The sequence below is a fragment of the Venturia canescens genome, chromosome 8 (assembly GCF_019457755.1).
Source record: "Venturia canescens isolate UGA chromosome 8, ASM1945775v1, whole genome shotgun sequence".
Classification (NCBI taxonomy): domain Eukaryota; kingdom Metazoa; phylum Arthropoda; class Insecta; order Hymenoptera; family Ichneumonidae; genus Venturia; species Venturia canescens.
The window spans coordinates 16,660,035-16,676,251 of record NC_057428.1 but is presented as its reverse complement, the minus strand read 5'-3'; the positions used below and the strand labels follow the sequence as shown (position 1 = coordinate 16,676,251).

Genomic DNA, 16,217 nt, shown 5'->3' with positions numbered 1-16,217 from the left:
TCATCTCGAGAGTCGATTCAATATTTTCCTCCCACTTCTCCTTCCAATTTATTTTTCTACGTAAATATTGTTTCTACAGCGTTTCAAGAGTCAAAACGAAGGTCTAAAAAAGATCATTTGTCCCCATGAGTTATTTCAATTAGTAGAAATCCTCGCTCGGCGACATTAAACATCGTTGGGAGTTCCATTCTCTCTGCTTCGTCAAGAGACCCTACAAACAAGTCATAAATTACAATCTTTTTAATTTATTATTTTTCTCCCCGAGGTTTTCAAGCATATCCGTTCGTTTGCCAACTTAATTAAATCAACTAATTAGCTTCGTCCTTTATTATCTCACGTTTCTCAGTGAAGCCAGCTGCGAAAGGATTTCCTGGCCGCACCATACATCCAATTTCTCATTATTTTCCTCCTTATCATTCTCGCCCCTCGTCTCTCCGCTTCTTCTTTTAACACTATCCCCAGCTAATATATTTACACGTCCGTGTTCATCGATTCTCAACGGTAAGACAGAGTTGAGGCTGTCCATCGATAAATCGGCGTCGTAACTGTCCAGTTTGACTTTGCGTCTGTTAAAATTTCGATTCCCCGATTTGTGGTTCGTTGATTTCCGCCGATCGGGCGATGGCGATCTGATTAATTGAGCGTTATCGTGCCATTAGTAATAATAACATTTATCCCACAAAACTCATCGACTAAAATGTTTTTTTTTCTTCTCTCATCTAATTCACTGAAATATCAAGAAGTAATCTAATTCGTTGATCAATTGATGAGGAAAGCCCCAAAGACACACGTTCATTCAGCAGCTTGACGCGGTGTGAAGAAAAGTGCGTGCTCGCGTTGGTGACAAAGCTTGGGCAGAATAACAATACTCGAAAATAACTCTGCTTCTTAAATCTCAACTCGAAAATTCGTAACAACTCTGCGTCAATTCGTGACCTTCAATATCAAACGGGAACAGATATATTGAGGATTCCTGCGTAGATCCGCAGTTATTAAGGAAGTTGCCACGAATCCAAAGGAAACCGAAAATATTCCAACTTCGAGATTTGAAATTTAGAAATATGCAAGAAATGCAAACCGTGCATTTATTCCCAGAATTATTATAGGCGATCTAACGTCCAGTTGTCGAGGAAACAATTAACGAAAATCACATTTTTTTAAGGGGTATACACGGGCTCTTATGGCAGGCGTGCTTCCTCCGCGACGATTTGGATTCAATGAAATGGGATCCTCCCAACTTTGAAGAGCCAAAAACGAGAATAAGAAAATTGAATGTTTTCAGATACCAATGATGTCTTGAGAAAGCCTTGTTACCGGTGAAAACGACTTGGGAATGGAAAAAGAAAAACACTTATTTGAGGTTAACGAGAAATAAGGACAGCGGAAGGTTTGACAGCACCATGAGCCAGCTGGTTTAAAATATAGATACGCATACGCATGTAAATAGAAAATGGCCGTTGTCACGTTTTGCTTGAGGATTTTACTCCAAAAGTATTTTAACCGCTATCATTATATTAAAATTTATCGATCTAGAATATCGATAAGAATAAATTTTAATAGTTTCTTCGATCATGAAAAGAGCAAAAAAGTTCAGTTGCTTTTTTGAATCACAGAAGTAGCGCATGATCTTCTTTAAGGAGGTTGGATAGCGACGATACAATGTCGCCATGCTAAACCACTTTAAATACATTATAAATATCAAAATGATAAGAATTTAATAAAATTTGGTCAACATATTCTTTACTGCCAAATTTTTTAAGATTTTTCTTCTGTACAGTTAACGAGTAATTGATCACTAAAGTTCACGTGTATAGCACAGCGTTTCTTCCAGGCATAAGAAATCTGCTTTAATGCGTAATTACTCGATAACTAAGCAGAAGAAATTTTTGAAAAAAATTCTCTCTTCGCACTTGACGTTGAAGACAAAATTTGATCAATTTCTTATCATTTTGACGAATGTAGCCACCCTCCTTAAGGAGTGGAGTTATTATCGAGAATGGTTACCAATAAAGTTGTTAACTAGCAGCTATTTATGACTATGCTCATCACAGCTCTACTCGACAACAACTCGGCTTTTTGAACACGCGTATTTAGAAGAGAACTGTTGAATAAATTAACTGAGAGTAGAATTATTGATTTGCTTAAACATAGCTCGACTCTTATAAATCTACTCGATTAAATTTCCACTCCAAACATATTTATTTCATGCACGAATGGCGTCTCTGCTCCTTAACATGTCTGGGTGGATAACACAGATTATTAACCGGTTAACTGGCGAGCTTTTTTCTAGTTTTTGTGCCAAAACTGGTACGAGCCAATATGTTACCGAAAATCGCGATAATTTATTTCTGAGGGTTTTCGAGGTTGCTGATTCCATTTTCATGTGATAAAGCACGAAATTTTCGCAGTGAAAAATTACCAAATTTCACCCTGAACCCTTATTTTTCGCATTTTTGGGGGTAGCGAATTTTGTTTGATTTCGATGAAAGAGTCCAGTGTGATAAAAAACTAAAATTAAGTTAAAACATCGACTCGGCGACCCAAAAAACCATTGTATACCAATTTTTGTTCAAATCGGTTGAAAATTGAAAAAGTTATTTCAATATATACACGTATGATACAAAACCAGAATGGGCCCGACTTTTTTTTGTACATGTATGATCCAATACCGGTCAACCGGTTAATGACAAAAGAGGAGACATATTGGATTGTATTAATTTTGCAAATTTGAAAGCAGCGTTGTTTAGAGCACCGTTCTTTTCGAGTAGAGTCGTAAAGAGGATGTGATTGTTATTCTGCCCAAAGTTTGAACAAATTCAAATGGTTTTTACCTCGATCTTTCGTCGCTCGATTCGACTCTTCGTCGTCTCATTCTCATGCGTCTTTGATAATGCGGATCCTTTTCACTCTGAGTTCGATAACGCGTGCCTGGCCTAGGGAGATCTTTCCATCACTTTGAAGCTTCTGTCACTCGTACCCATGCAGTCGAATAAAAAGAAAAAAAAAATAAAAAAAAAGAGAGAGAGAGAGAGAAAAAAAAATAAATAAAAAATATAAAATCAAAAGGAACAGACAAAGAAAAGGAAAATAATTGTCACTCTCTAACGTAAGCGATAGAAAAAAATAACAAAGATAAAATAAACTTTGTTTCCTGCTTTACCGATTAGCGTTCCATCTCGGTCTTGTGTCAATGCTCGTCCGAGTTTGTACTTTCGATCGAACCAATGCTTTCATCCCCGTCTCTTCCACCGCTCCTGTATTCGTCGATCTGCGCATTATGAATGTCGAGATTCCTTAGCAAAATTAATAATTATCAATGCTCTTTCATCGGAAAGTATTTTCATCTCATTAATCAATAATAATGCTTATAAATTATTTATTAATTAATAATAATGAAGTAAAGCTTTTATCTTATATTTTATTCGCTGTTTTTCGTGCTCGCGAGCAAATGCAGAGACACGTTTGAACGTATTTAAGGTAACTACTGTACTGTATGCTAGTCCAACGAGTGCTAAATTTTCAAAACGCTTTTAAACCAAGTTTAACGTACTGATTAAACGCGCTGTTGGTAGCATTAAAGCATATTTTATTAAGGTGAAAAAAAAATATTAAAAAGAATGGTTTTACACAACCATCAAATGATAAATGCACATTCTCACGATGACCCAGTTTCACTGCGGTATCTTTCAAAGAATTATCTGCATTTTTCGACCGATTTTATTGCACCTGAGAATGCTTAGATTCGCCTGGAATAATAATTTTTTTTTGACGAATTCTTGAGATCGAAGATCTTGATAATAACTTTGTAATTTTATAGAATTTCCATATTTCGATATTCACGAAAATGTAAAGACGAAACGGTTCGGTCAATTTTCGAAATAAAAAAATTCATCAGTTCTTTGAAAAGACCGAATAATTATCTGGAAGCAATTAATTTTTTTCTATAAAACAAACAACTCCGAAATTGTTAAAAATAATCTGAACTGATGTTAATTTAGTATAATTAAAAATAGATTATTAATTAAGTTTAAGATTATTAATTAAGAGTGAATTATCATTTTTTATTTGTGCTCAATTCGAATGAATTGTTTATAAGGGAAATGCTTGGAACGAAAGATCAGTTGGATGCTTACTTTTCAACGTCTCTTCGATTATTGTTGACGACGTCTTTACGATCTTTGACGGAGGCGTCTTTGTTATCCGGAGGTTCGCTCTCGCCGTCGGTTTGCGTGCCAAAATCGCGTCCGTGATTAATAAAATTTCTGTATTTGCTGGGGGTGAGGATGCGGTTTTCGGAGATTCTTGGTGAGAGACCGGAGCGTGGGGATTTCCGTAAAACAACCGGATTGGCGAGACTTTTGATGAGGGCGTTTAATCCTTCGTTGAGAGCGCTGCTCGAGGTCTGTTCGTTTTTTCTCGGACTCGTAACGACGAGATTAACGAGCTGAAGATTGGCGCGGTTAAAAAACTCGGCATCGTCGAGTCTGCCGCTGAGAACAATGGCGACTTCCTTTCCGACCGGAAGTCTCAGCGTGTTTTCATCGCAATCGACATTCGTCGAAGACGCTTCGACGTTGACGCTCTTTCCGAGATCCTCGCTCGCGCTTTCCTCCGATCTTCTCGGCGAGCCATTTTCGACCATCGCTCCTTTGGCTCCTTCATCGTTTTCGTCATCGGAACGAACGACCTTCGAGGCTTTTTCTTTTCGGAAATCTTCTCTGGACAGGTCGCACGGATCTTCGGGGGCTCGAGCGGCTTTTGGGGACTCCCAGCAGTTCGACTCCGGACATGCTTTCTTCGGGGACTCTCGGGACTCGTCTTTTTGTCTCCGCTGTCGTTTTTCCTCGCGAGCTCGTCTCTCCGCGATCTCCATAACCTCCCTCATCGCCGCTGCTTTTTTTATCTTGGCACATTCTTTTTCTCGCAGTCTTCTTTGCTCCTCCTGCAGCCTGGAAATTCGAAAGAACAATTGAGTTTCGTGCAACTCTCGGCGTGAGAGGAAACGCCTGCGGGACATCGCAGCAGCCCTCCTTTTTCATGAAAAATGTGAGAATTATACTTTTGCCTGTCGTATTGCGGAATATGAAGAAAATTTGAAGAAAATAATGAATGCGGGTTTAAAGGGCTCCGCGAAAACACCCCTCACCTCTCCTTTTCCTTATCGCGATCCCGCTTTATTCGCTCTTCCTCCTCCCTCTCTTCCTTCAGTCTTTTTTCTCTCTCCGCTTTCCGCTGCCTTTCCTTTTCCTCCAACTGTTGTTTTATCGCGTTTTGGAGCTCGCGAGCTCTCAGCCTCTTTGCTTCGCGTTCTTGGAGCACTTGAGCATCAACAGGTATATTTTGACCGCGGATGTACGTTTTCGAGTCCGAGCCCGTCGACCCGGTTGTCGAGCTGTCCGGACTGCTCGCGCTCTCGTGGTTTATCACGAGAATCTAATTTATTTCAGCGAATTCAGATATTTTCAATGAAAAACCATGCATCTTTGGCAGGCACATTGAGATTTCTCTAATATATTCGAGTTAATTGCAAATTTTCGAAAAATAACAATATTTTTTTCTCAACGACACTGCCCGTCGTTGAGAGCACTTTTTTCGTTCATATTACGAATTATTTTCATTATTATTGTACGATTCAATGATGCTTGTGACAAGATCTGTCCTAATTGCAGTTTTTTGGCAATATTTTTTTTGCGCCTTTTTTCAATCAATATAGGCCAGACTGGGACAAAACAGGGTGTATCTGTAAGGAAATGTCTTGCTTTTTAGAAGTTTGAGGAGCCTCGTTCATTGCTTACCTGCTTTCAGACACCATAGAAAAGGTACTCTAATTTTTTTGCAATTCTAGAACAAAAAGTCATTTTTCTAGGGACCCTGTCGTGGGACCTTTCGAGAATTGCTGAAATTTTATTTTTCACTGCAGTTTCGATCGAATTAGAAAATAATTCGAACATTTCGTAAGTATCCTTGCTCTTTTATTCATCTCGATAAATCTATAAAATTGCAAAAATGAGAAAACCCATTTCCGGAATGTCCGAAGTACCCAGTTTTGCCCCGGTCTCCCCTACGAGGAAACAGACTTTCGGAATTTTGAAGAAAATAAAAATCGTCGCAGAGCTGTTCATCACTTTTGAGAAAGCGAGCATTTCCGTACAAGACATTGAGAACTGAGAGATTTATTTGTAAATATTAATTCGTTTGGACGCAGTAATTGCGGCGGAATTAACCGGTTTTATTCATTCGAATTGAGGTGCATAGTTGTGCTTTAATCAAATTCCACACGGACCTGACTGGAGTGATCCAATCGCGAGAGGCTCCTTTCGAGCCACGAGGGTGCTGGTCGATCACTTTTTCCACTGCTCTCACCTCCCCAGATACTCCCCCAGCGCTGTCTGTTCAGTTCACCTAGTTTCGTTACGGATTGTCTTCCCGATCCTGGAAGCGAAGTTTCCGGTGTCTCGCAATAAGGGTTTTGCCATGTTCTCTCGGACATTTCACTTTCTATACGTTTGCCATGCGCCAGGGAAGCTGAAAAGTTGATTAAAAAAGTTTAAAAACGGTGCGCAAACGGTAGCAGTGACAAAAACATTGTTTGAATCGTCATTCGATTTTGAATTCATTTATTCAACGATCTGAATGAAATTCTTGCTTTTCTATCAAAAGGAACGACAGTCTCGATGGATTTGGTTGATGCGCGGAGAAACGAGGACAAAAGTTAGTTAATTATTATGCGAGACACTAATGAATATGAACGTCGAGCAGGGTTTCCGCTGACACCGTTTTTTTCGTGTCTGAATAATAATACCTGGCGGTAAAGGAGCCTCGGCGGAGTCGCTGCCGTAACCGGAAGTCTCGCCCTCGCGTTCCTCGTAAGGGTGGTCGATCCCGTTAGGGTTCCTTCCCGCTTGACGGTGGTGTTGTTTCTGAGGACGCTCTTGATTGCTGTAACGCAAGCCTTCGACGCCGAGTTCTCTCGTACTTTCCTTCGTGCGAGCCAAACAGAAACGAAAAACGACAAAAGCGATAAGTGGAGCGAGTCGAGCGTTGACCCGGCGCCTAATTGTAGGCAACTTCCGTTAAGCTACCGCTTTCGTTTCCTCGAGATCCAACGATTCGATTGCTCTTTACTAATACCAACTTTCAACCACTTCACGACGAAGATCTGTGCGACAGATTTGCGTTTATTGTATGGATTGCACGCGTCAATTATGGGCTTCGATGAAACTATCAAAAATCACTTGGAAGCTTGAGCTTCGTCAATCTTTAAACAATGGAACTTTGATCCAGTGAACTGACGATTGAATAAATTCGAGAGCAGTCAACGCAAAAACGAAACTGAGGATTCTAATGCCTGATAGAAAATTAAGGGCTAGGGACAGTGTAAACTTTGAAATTTTGGGTGTTTTTTGTTTTTTTTTTTTTTATAAATAAAAATTGGTTGGACGGATTTACATAAAATCCTGTACACATTTTTCACATACTCAGAAGTACTGGAAAAAGTTAAAAAACAAATTTTTTTTATGATACATTTTCGTACAATGGCGTGTTGAAAATGGCACCCCTTCGACTTTATTCAAATTGCATTTTGTAGGGAAAACGTATGCTTTCAGCATGACCTAGTCGTTTTTTGATAAATTCGTTTTTTTTTCTTTTATAAACAATTTCCTTCTGAGAAATACACAAAAAGTGTGATTTTCTTTCTTCAAATGGACGCGCCATTTTCTTTCTAAACGATATTTTGAAAATTCCTTACGTCATGCGATAGCTGACAGCATAGATTTTAAGAATCTTTTTGGTTTTTCGTCCTGAGAGGTTCCACTTTGAGATTTTTTTGAGAAAAAAAATAAAAAAAAAAAAATTTTTTTCCAGTACTTTTGAGCATGTAAAAAGACGCGTGTAAGGTTTTATTTGAATCCATCCAACCAATTTTTATTTGTAAAATCCACAAAAAACACTTAACATCCTAACCTTTTCAAACTGTTCATAGCCCTTAACATTTTCGCGACCCTAATTTTTTTGCCGCGATCAAAATCTCACAGAGATCGTTCTGCAAAAAGTTAAGCTTAATATCGAAAAAATATTAAGCTCAGTCGAGGAAACACTCCTCGAAAATGTCAAAAAAATTGTCTGCAAAATTCAGAAAAGTTCGCGAACAAGTGCGGCTCGCGCGCGAGACTTCCGTGGAAAAGTGCGCAGGATTTTCAGAGGTGTGCCACGACTTCAGGAGAATTTCCAATTTATAAAAATCCGGGAATTATCCGCGTGTATTATTGATTGGATCGGAGAGCAGAGAAGTTCCATCAAGTGGAGAGTGGAATTCTGAAAAGAGACCTCGCACGATGATGAAATATAACGATTTCTCGTTTTTTTTTTTTTTTTTTATTCCTCGAAGCTTCGAGAATGAGGATGGATAAAAAACGCGATTTTTCGAATCACGTTTCCTCAATCATTTCCTGAGTTCAACCCTTCCTAGAAGATTTCCATGGGTTTGCAGTACCAGTATGCGTGTCTAGTGGACGTTTTTTGTTTATTTTAGACCTCACACTGCGACGTGTACACAATGAAATTCTGGACTCAATGGATAAGAAGTTCTCGCGCACATTCGTAAGGTCGACGAACTATGACTGTGTGAAAAAAATCGATCGAGAAAGTGTGCCTCGTATCGCGTGTCTCGATCTGCTCGACAGGCTAACCACTGGTTACGATTCAAACGTCGATGCCATCTCATTATTACTGGCTATATGAAACCTCGATTTTTTGACGACTTGTAAACTTCTTACGGTTATTCAACTACCCATTTTTACAGGACGGTTTAAAATGGATTATGAGCTCGATTTTTATGTGGTTTTTCATTCGAAACACCCGCACGTTTGATTTTTCCTGCTTGTTTTGATAGTGCAATGATTATTCATTTTTTCTTCTTTCGATGAAAAATTATAACCTTGAGGGTTGGAGTTTGAAATGTTGGGAAAAGATACACAGGCACGCGGCGCTCAATTTTTGAACTGAGAAAAACATTTGCTTGGAAGACTTAAAAAATGTTCAATTTGATGAAAATATTGAACTTTCTTTCGAGGTTGACATTTGTATAAACAATTGATGATTTGGATCGTCATCGATGAGATCTCGTTGAGCTGCACGAAGAAAAAATTCGATTTACAAAATTACTTGCCATTTCCACAAATTGTGTTTGGCTAAATGAATAATACGTTTCAACGAATTTTGAGTTAAAGTTTATGTGAATTAAGGAAGTTGAGGCTGTACAGTCATTTTTTTTACCCAAAAGTGATGACCTGTACCTTTCAAAAGTTAGGCCAGTTTACAGTTTGGCAATGTTGCATACACTTTAAAGAAAAGTTGGGGAAAAAAGACGAAAAACTGGTGAAAGCTCAGTCGAAAACACGAACAGTGACGATCCTAGCCTCAAAAAACTGCACGGAAAACAGATTATTATTAATATAATCTCAGCAAATCTCCTAATAAATCTGAAAAAATTGACATTATTCGGCAAGCCTTGCTCATGTTGCCCAAAAAATTTCATATTTTTAGCATCATTTTTAACGGAGATATCACCGAATGTGTCTTGACTTCCATAAGATTACATGTTATTTGGCCCAAATTGTTATTGATTTTTCTCAGCAACGACGCTCCTAAACTGTCTGAAAATTTAACTGATTTTTTTTTACACTTCACTTTATGAGATGCAATCGGTTTAAAAGCGGTGACATCATTTTCATTCTAATGCCTCAACTTCCTTAAGTAGACATAAAGAAATTTTTCGAATTATTCGAACAAGAGATTTGGTTTCACCCCTTTAGTTAATTCACACAAACAAAAATTTAGCGATTCGCATAATGAGCTATTCCTTATTTATCGCAAGCGGATGTTAGTGAGATAAAGTAACAAAAAATCAACCAAAGAAATATCAACTAAGCACATCACTATTTTGTGTACTTTCTTAAATAAAATTGAAGTTTCATGGTTTCTAACCATAGACCTGGCCATAAAAGATTGAACTTTTGAATAAAACGCGAGTCAAATCGTGTTGAAAAAAAAAAATCAAAGCTCGACTCCCTCATTTAATTTGACAGCGTATTAACGAATTTCCATATCAATTCATTCTCATGCTCAGTCTTTAACGATCTCTCGATTACGTACTTGTGAGAGTCGCGATTGTTGTTGATTGTCCTTAGTGTAAATCGGCGGGAGACTGGGGCTCCGTCGTCTGGTGCCCGGGAAATCGGTACCTTCCAGTAAGTCGACGAGGCTGCCGGTCGAAAAATCAATCGTCCGGAGACTCGTGGTCGTGTGAGTTGAACGTTGATCAGCGAGACTGTGCAGGCTCGACGTACTGCCGTAATTTCCAACGGCACGAAGAGGCTTGTCTTTTACGATAGCGATCGATTCCCTCGACGAAAGCCTCGCGTTCGTTGGGTACGTTCTTTTTACGGGGTTTTCCGTTCATTTTTAAGGGCTCTCTACTTTCGTTGTTTATAGGATTGACTTACCGGATGTTCGTTCGGACGCCATTTTGTTGATGGCTCTTGCGACTTTCCAAGTGCCCGCTCAATCGCGCCATTTCCTCTGCGAATGAGATTGCGGAAGGGCGATTAAAATTAATCCGAAAAACTGATTAATTTTATTCGATTTACGGGATTGAACTCCTCCCCGGGACGTTCCAACCTTTTCAGCCATTTTTCATTGGGAATAATACTTCTGAGTCAACAATCGCAGAGACTCGGATACGAATCAATGCGGACAAAGCGGTTCCCATGTCACACGTGAAGAATTTATATTAAATTTTTCACTTCCCCCCGCTCGTAAAGCGAAAACTATTTCTCGTACGTGCTTTGATTAGGAATAGAGTCGAAATGATTTCACGCCGGATACGATAAAATAAGTATGTAATAAGGCAACGCGGCGGAGGCCGCGGTTTAACGGAATTTCAACGAATTTTTACCTCTTTCTTTGGCCCATTGGAGTTTCTTCTGCTCGACCAGTGAAATCCTCGAGGTCATCGTCTTCTTCGAAATTCGACTGTTTTAATGCTCCAATTACGAGAATAATAGAGAGATTTTGAATTTCCCAGAAGTGGGGCTTCTTTATTGACGTCAAACGCTCGAGAGGATTTGAGAAGAAATAGCGTGGCGAGGAAATACGAAATAATAAAGACGACTAATTACGCCGGAGAGAAGCATGGCTCGCCCAATTAGTGCCGTTTCATTGCCGAGCTTTGGATAGCGGAGTGTCACAAAAAAATGCTCATATTCTGCGAAGCTACGCGAAACCCTCGAAAAAGCTACTCACGCTTAATTAAATGCTGAGTAGCAACTCCTCGGCTTCGTAAAGAGCGGATAAAAAAGTTTTCACATATTTTTCAGCATTAACTAAGTGGAAGAATCTGCCGAAGAGTACGAGTGCTTTATTAAGCAGGTTTATTTTCAACGCACGAAAAAAATGTGACATAAAACATGAAGAGCTTTGATGGATTTTCAACCCATTAAAATGTATCCGTGTTCGGTCGAAAGGAAGCGAATAAAACGAGAATTCAAAACTAATGGATACACGATTAGTGGCAAAGCATTTATATCCTCGAAAACGTACGCTCCGGAAGAGATGGAAATGCCGTCGTGACACGCCGTTACCGTACTGTATAGATGCACGTAGAGAGACGGACTGAGAATTAAGGGGAGGTGAAGCGGTCTTAATTAAACCACTGTAATGAGGAATCCAAAGTGCATGACGTAAAAGTGTTGCGAGGAAGCGTGGGAGGTTCCTGGCAAAAAGACTTTCGGTCCAGAACTCGATTTACTCGCCACCGCTCCTATTTATCTCGCACAGACCAAGCGGAAAAACAGTTTATTATGCTCTCTGCACTTTGGAGGGATGTTTCAAACGCCCACGGAATCCATTTGCAGTTGCTTTCGTTTCGATTTTATTCTGCGATTTTCAACCCGAGAGAGGGAAAAATTCAATTCGCGCTCATCTGTTAATTGTTCGATTTAAAATCGAAGAGGGAAAAGCTTGATAAAATTTTCGTTTGAACCGTTCCCGCACGCGTTTCAGAGCAGGTTTGTAACAAAATCACTGAATCCATGTCAACATTCGTCCTAGCATAAAATATTAAAAAGTTCATAAACTTTGAGCTTGATTATTACAATTATTTAAGTTTCCTCATCGAAACTCTTCGTCGCTGACTTCGGTGACTGATTAATCGGAAAAGTAAACACGGCCAGACGGCCAGAGACTGCGGAAGCTTCGAAACTTGAGTATGGAAATGTTTTTACGAGTTTTCGTTGAAGAAACTTCAGGTGGATTTATTGAAAGGCTCGATCCCGTGTCGCCCCGGTCGCGGTGATTCTCGAGACTGTTGGACGAGCAAGGGAGCCTTATGGCGACGATCGCTTATGTTGATTTATGAGTTTTGCGGTGAAAAAGAGGGCTAAGAAGCGGAGTGCGCGCGCGCTCTCGATCCATAACGCTCTGCGGCTTTCCACGACTGGCCTACGAGCGTAAAGTGTAACCCTTGGAGTTCGATCGGCGCAAACGTAACCATAGGAACAATCGTGAATCAACCTCGGGGGTCGCCGGTTCGTTCATCCCCCTTCTCTTTACTTTACGCGCTTTCACGGTCGATATTATCGAGCATGATTCCGCACACGCGTGCATGTGCTGCAACCAGAGTGCCTGGAGAAATGCATCCTACCGGAAATACCCACACAGACTCATCCTTCGGTAGATAAGAACCGAAGGATAATGACCTCCTGGAGGAGCGCGGTGCCCGCGTGTAGCTTTTGTCACGGTCAGACAACGGACATTGGCGTGCCGTCGGTCGCTATTCTACTCATAAATCTTCCGATTTTCACCCCCATAAAGAGGCTTTATTAAACCGAAGGCCAGTGCGTCGCGTAATGGAATTTATTCATAGTCCGTCTTCATTTTTTTCCAGTTCCAAGTAGAATGACGTGGCTCTGGACGAAAGGATGTCACTGGGATGAAGCTTTTTGGGAACGCTCATGATCCCTTGGTAACAATCAACCTGTCAAATTTCGGAAGGATCCACGCGGCGCAGTTATTTGGAAAAAACATCGCAGAGTTGGACTATTTGGTGGGCTCATCGCATCAAGTTTTTTGGGAATGTTCCCAACATTGTTCAATTGATTCACTGACTTTTTCGACAAAATTTTGTCATCCTCCGTGTGCATTGCGAGAACGATTTTGTGGCGCTTTTTTCCGACACGCGCGGTTCGCTCTGGATTTATGAAATAAAAAAACACGAGCAAGACCTTTCCTTCGAGTAACTGGAGAGCGAGGTATAACTTTCCGTGCTTATTGGAATATGAAACGCTTCGAGAAAATAATGGAAATTGCGTCTTCATCTTCCTCGGATTCATGCGACCGATAGAACGCGTAAAACTTCTTCGCCCTGAGCATAACAGAAAAAGCTTTCGGTAAATACTGAAAATTGGCTACGATGGGCTCAGACTTTATTCATTTTCAGTGAGAGAATATTTTCATGCGCTTACCGGAGCACACTCTTATTCGGAAATTGCGAATAAATCACTAGGCCCAGATTTTCTGAGTTTTGCATTTTGCCAAAGCGTCAGAAGTCAATGATAATATGGACGCTTGTATCGGCCGGATTTTCCACGACTTTTTTCAACTATTGTGGGAATGCCATGGATTAGAGCATTGAGAAAATAAAAAAAGACGATATTTCAAATCTATAATGTTGGAATAATCATGACGAGTGATTTCGAGCTGTTTTGGACCAATTGAACAAAGATGTGAGCAAAAAATACCGTTTTTGTTACTGAGTTAAAGTGGCACTTTGACGTTGTTTTAAAAATGTCATTCAGTCCCCATATTTTGTAATAACAAATAAGTGCATCGGGTTGAAACGTTTGGAGACTGCGGAGTGTTCTCTAATCGCGTTAAAATTTCAATGACCAAGTCGAATTTGATTACCTCCGTTATTCGCTCAAGTTTTCTACATCTGAAAGTCGTTCGGGGTCAAGTTTAAGGAGGTTGGATAGCGACGATACAATGTTGCCATGCTAAACCACGTTAAATACATTAAAAGTATCAAAATGATAAGAATTTAATAAAATTTGGTCAACATATTCTTTACTGCCAAATTTTTTAAGATATTTCTTCTGTACAGTTAAAACGAGTAATTGATCACTAAAGTTCACGTGTATAAGCATAGCGTTTCTTCCAGGCATAAGAAGTCTGCTTTTATGCGTAATTACTCGATAACTAAGCAGAAGAAAATTTTGAAAAAAATTGTCTCTTCGCACTTGAAGTTGAAGAACATTATCACCAAATTTGATCAATTTCTTATCATTTTGACGAATGTAGCCGCCCTCCTTAATTTATAATATGGATTGCCTGAAGTTGAAACCTGGAAATTTAAAAATTAGCATCCGCTGATACGTTCCAAAAGTAGGGAATTCATTTTCTAGCCACTGCGCTTTTTTACTAGTTCCACATCACTTGTTTAATCAACGTTTAGTTTTTTCGGTCTCAACCGATTGTACTTCAGCACACCACGGAACCTCCGAGATGCGAGTATAATTCGCGATTTTTACTACCTATTTATTTTTATTTTACCTTCAAATTCCGGCTACGTGCACGACTCTCGGTCGCTTTCAACCGTTTTTTCGACATTTTTTCATCTACTACGAACTGCGTAAAATGCGTCACAAAATGTTTGAGAACGTTTATCGATTTCCTTGCAAAGTGTTTCTTATACAAAGCTTCCTCTGCAGCGGGCTCGATGCGTGCGAAAAAAAGTGTTGAAAAATATTTCTAAAACGCTCGAAAATTCTCGGAATCTTCGTTAAAACAATTTCCTATGATCGAGACGGTCGCGAATTATTGAAAGTTATGACGGAATTATTGAAAAATTTGGAACAATGTCCGGGCTTTTTATAGAAACATTTTGACAGCTCTGTTTTCTACCTTCCTTGTTTTTCTTTCCCAGATTTGAGTTTTATCATCACGCAACTGAAACGTGTTTATTTTGCTCGAAAAATAATGGAAATTCCGAATGTATCGTTCACGTGCACAGTTAATATAAAAAGGATCCCAAACGACAGATGATTTTGAAAAAATGGTTGTTTTTGTGCTGTTTTTTTATAGGGTTCACAAGGTAGAGGATGAAAATGGTATTTTCATCGGCGTTTTTCGACGCGTACGAGCGAGCGGTCTTTTTATTCCGAGTCTCTTATTGTAAATATAACTGAGCGAACCCTCGATTTCGTACGTGAGTTTTTCGTCACGTATGCTCGTCCGCGGTCGTGGGGGAATTTGGAGTTTGCGTATATGCTCGTTTTGTCAGATCCACCTCCACCTCGCGGTGTCGGTTGACTCTGGGGTCTCCACCATTTCTATCGCAAGCTCGACGGAGCTGTTTCTTCTGCCACCACTAGGCACTACCACCAATGAAAGACAAGCCACCCTAGCACACGCAGAAGACTCTCGCTCTCGTCGGAGTTCGCAGTCTTTCTCGCTGCTGTCAGTGAGCCACGGAGCGTTGACCCTAAAACTTATAACCGCGTTTTCATCCGATCTCGTTTTCTCCTTTCATTTCATTGTCCCTTCGAGCAGTATCTCGTGATTAGATGTGGATCAGTGAAGACCGATACCGGACAACGTAAGCTCTGTTGATGAGCACTTGTGCCGGACAAATGAAAACGTGCGACATCTCGTCAGCTTCGTAAATACCCAATTTACGACGTACGTTAACCTTTTTTATTCATCATTCGATTTCTCTATTCTACTGCGTCCGGAGCTTTCCCTCATTTTCTTTGTTCTACTTCTCCCGCAGTAACGAAAAGAAAAAAAACATTCGTCGAGTATCAATTATTGCACGTGTTCACACTGAGGAAAAAAGCCATTGGAACAACGAAATGTGGCAGTGCACCCCGTAATGTGATAACGAGGTCGAAAATAAATAAACGAGAACAAAGTAGTTTTAGATCCAACTGCAGATTCGTTCTCTCGGTAAACATTGCACTCGAGTTGAGAAAAATCTTCCAATAACCTCAATTCCTACCGAATCGACAATTTTTTTATCAGTGTAGTTTTCAACAGATCGGTGTGATCGAATCGACCCACGATTTTTACCGCTCGGCAATTTTGCTGTCAGTAATTATCAGGCGGATAATTACATTGATCAGTCCCTCATTATTTATGGGATTATTGCGTGGGCGCTT

General features: G+C 39.9%; 2 protein-coding genes across 12 annotated transcripts in view; one reads left to right on the top strand and one right to left on the bottom strand.

Moving 5' to 3' along the window:
* Positions 1-23: 23 nt before the first annotated feature.
* Positions 24-16,217, bottom strand: part of LOC122414477 (myb-like protein X) — a 16,819-nt gene continuing 625 nt past the window's right edge. Inside the window, exons 1-12 of one of the 11 annotated variants that reach the window (XM_043425780.1) lie at positions 11,305-15,385; positions 10,958-11,228; positions 10,506-10,581; positions 10,156-10,438; positions 6,803-6,980; positions 6,284-6,525; positions 5,147-5,433; positions 4,134-4,949; positions 3,161-3,268; positions 2,832-2,933; positions 338-629; positions 24-211 (exon numbers count right to left, since the gene is read on the bottom strand). In XM_043425780.1, coding sequence (XP_043281715.1) covers positions 140-211; positions 338-629; positions 2,832-2,933; positions 3,161-3,268; positions 4,134-4,949; positions 5,147-5,433; positions 6,284-6,525; positions 6,803-6,980; positions 10,156-10,438; positions 10,506-10,581; positions 10,958-11,015 — 2,514 coding nt within the window. In that variant the 5' untranslated portion in view covers positions 11,016-11,228; positions 11,305-15,385 and the 3' untranslated portion in view covers positions 24-139. Of the gene's footprint in view, positions 212-337; positions 630-2,831; positions 2,965-3,160; positions 3,294-4,133; positions 4,950-5,146; positions 5,434-6,283; positions 6,526-6,802; positions 6,981-10,155; positions 10,439-10,505; positions 10,582-10,957; positions 15,386-16,217 lie in introns of those variants that run through there. The other 10 variants (XM_043425776.1, XM_043425774.1, XM_043425778.1 and 7 more) reach the window with 10 other exon arrangements.
* The window catches only part of LOC122414487 (transmembrane protein 114), a 24,292-nt gene continuing 23,654 nt past the window's right edge, over positions 15,580-16,217 (top strand). Inside the window, exon 1 of the mRNA XM_043425801.1 lies at positions 15,580-15,738. The gene's annotated coding sequence lies outside the window, so the exon portion shown is untranslated. The remainder of the gene's footprint in view (positions 15,739-16,217) is intronic.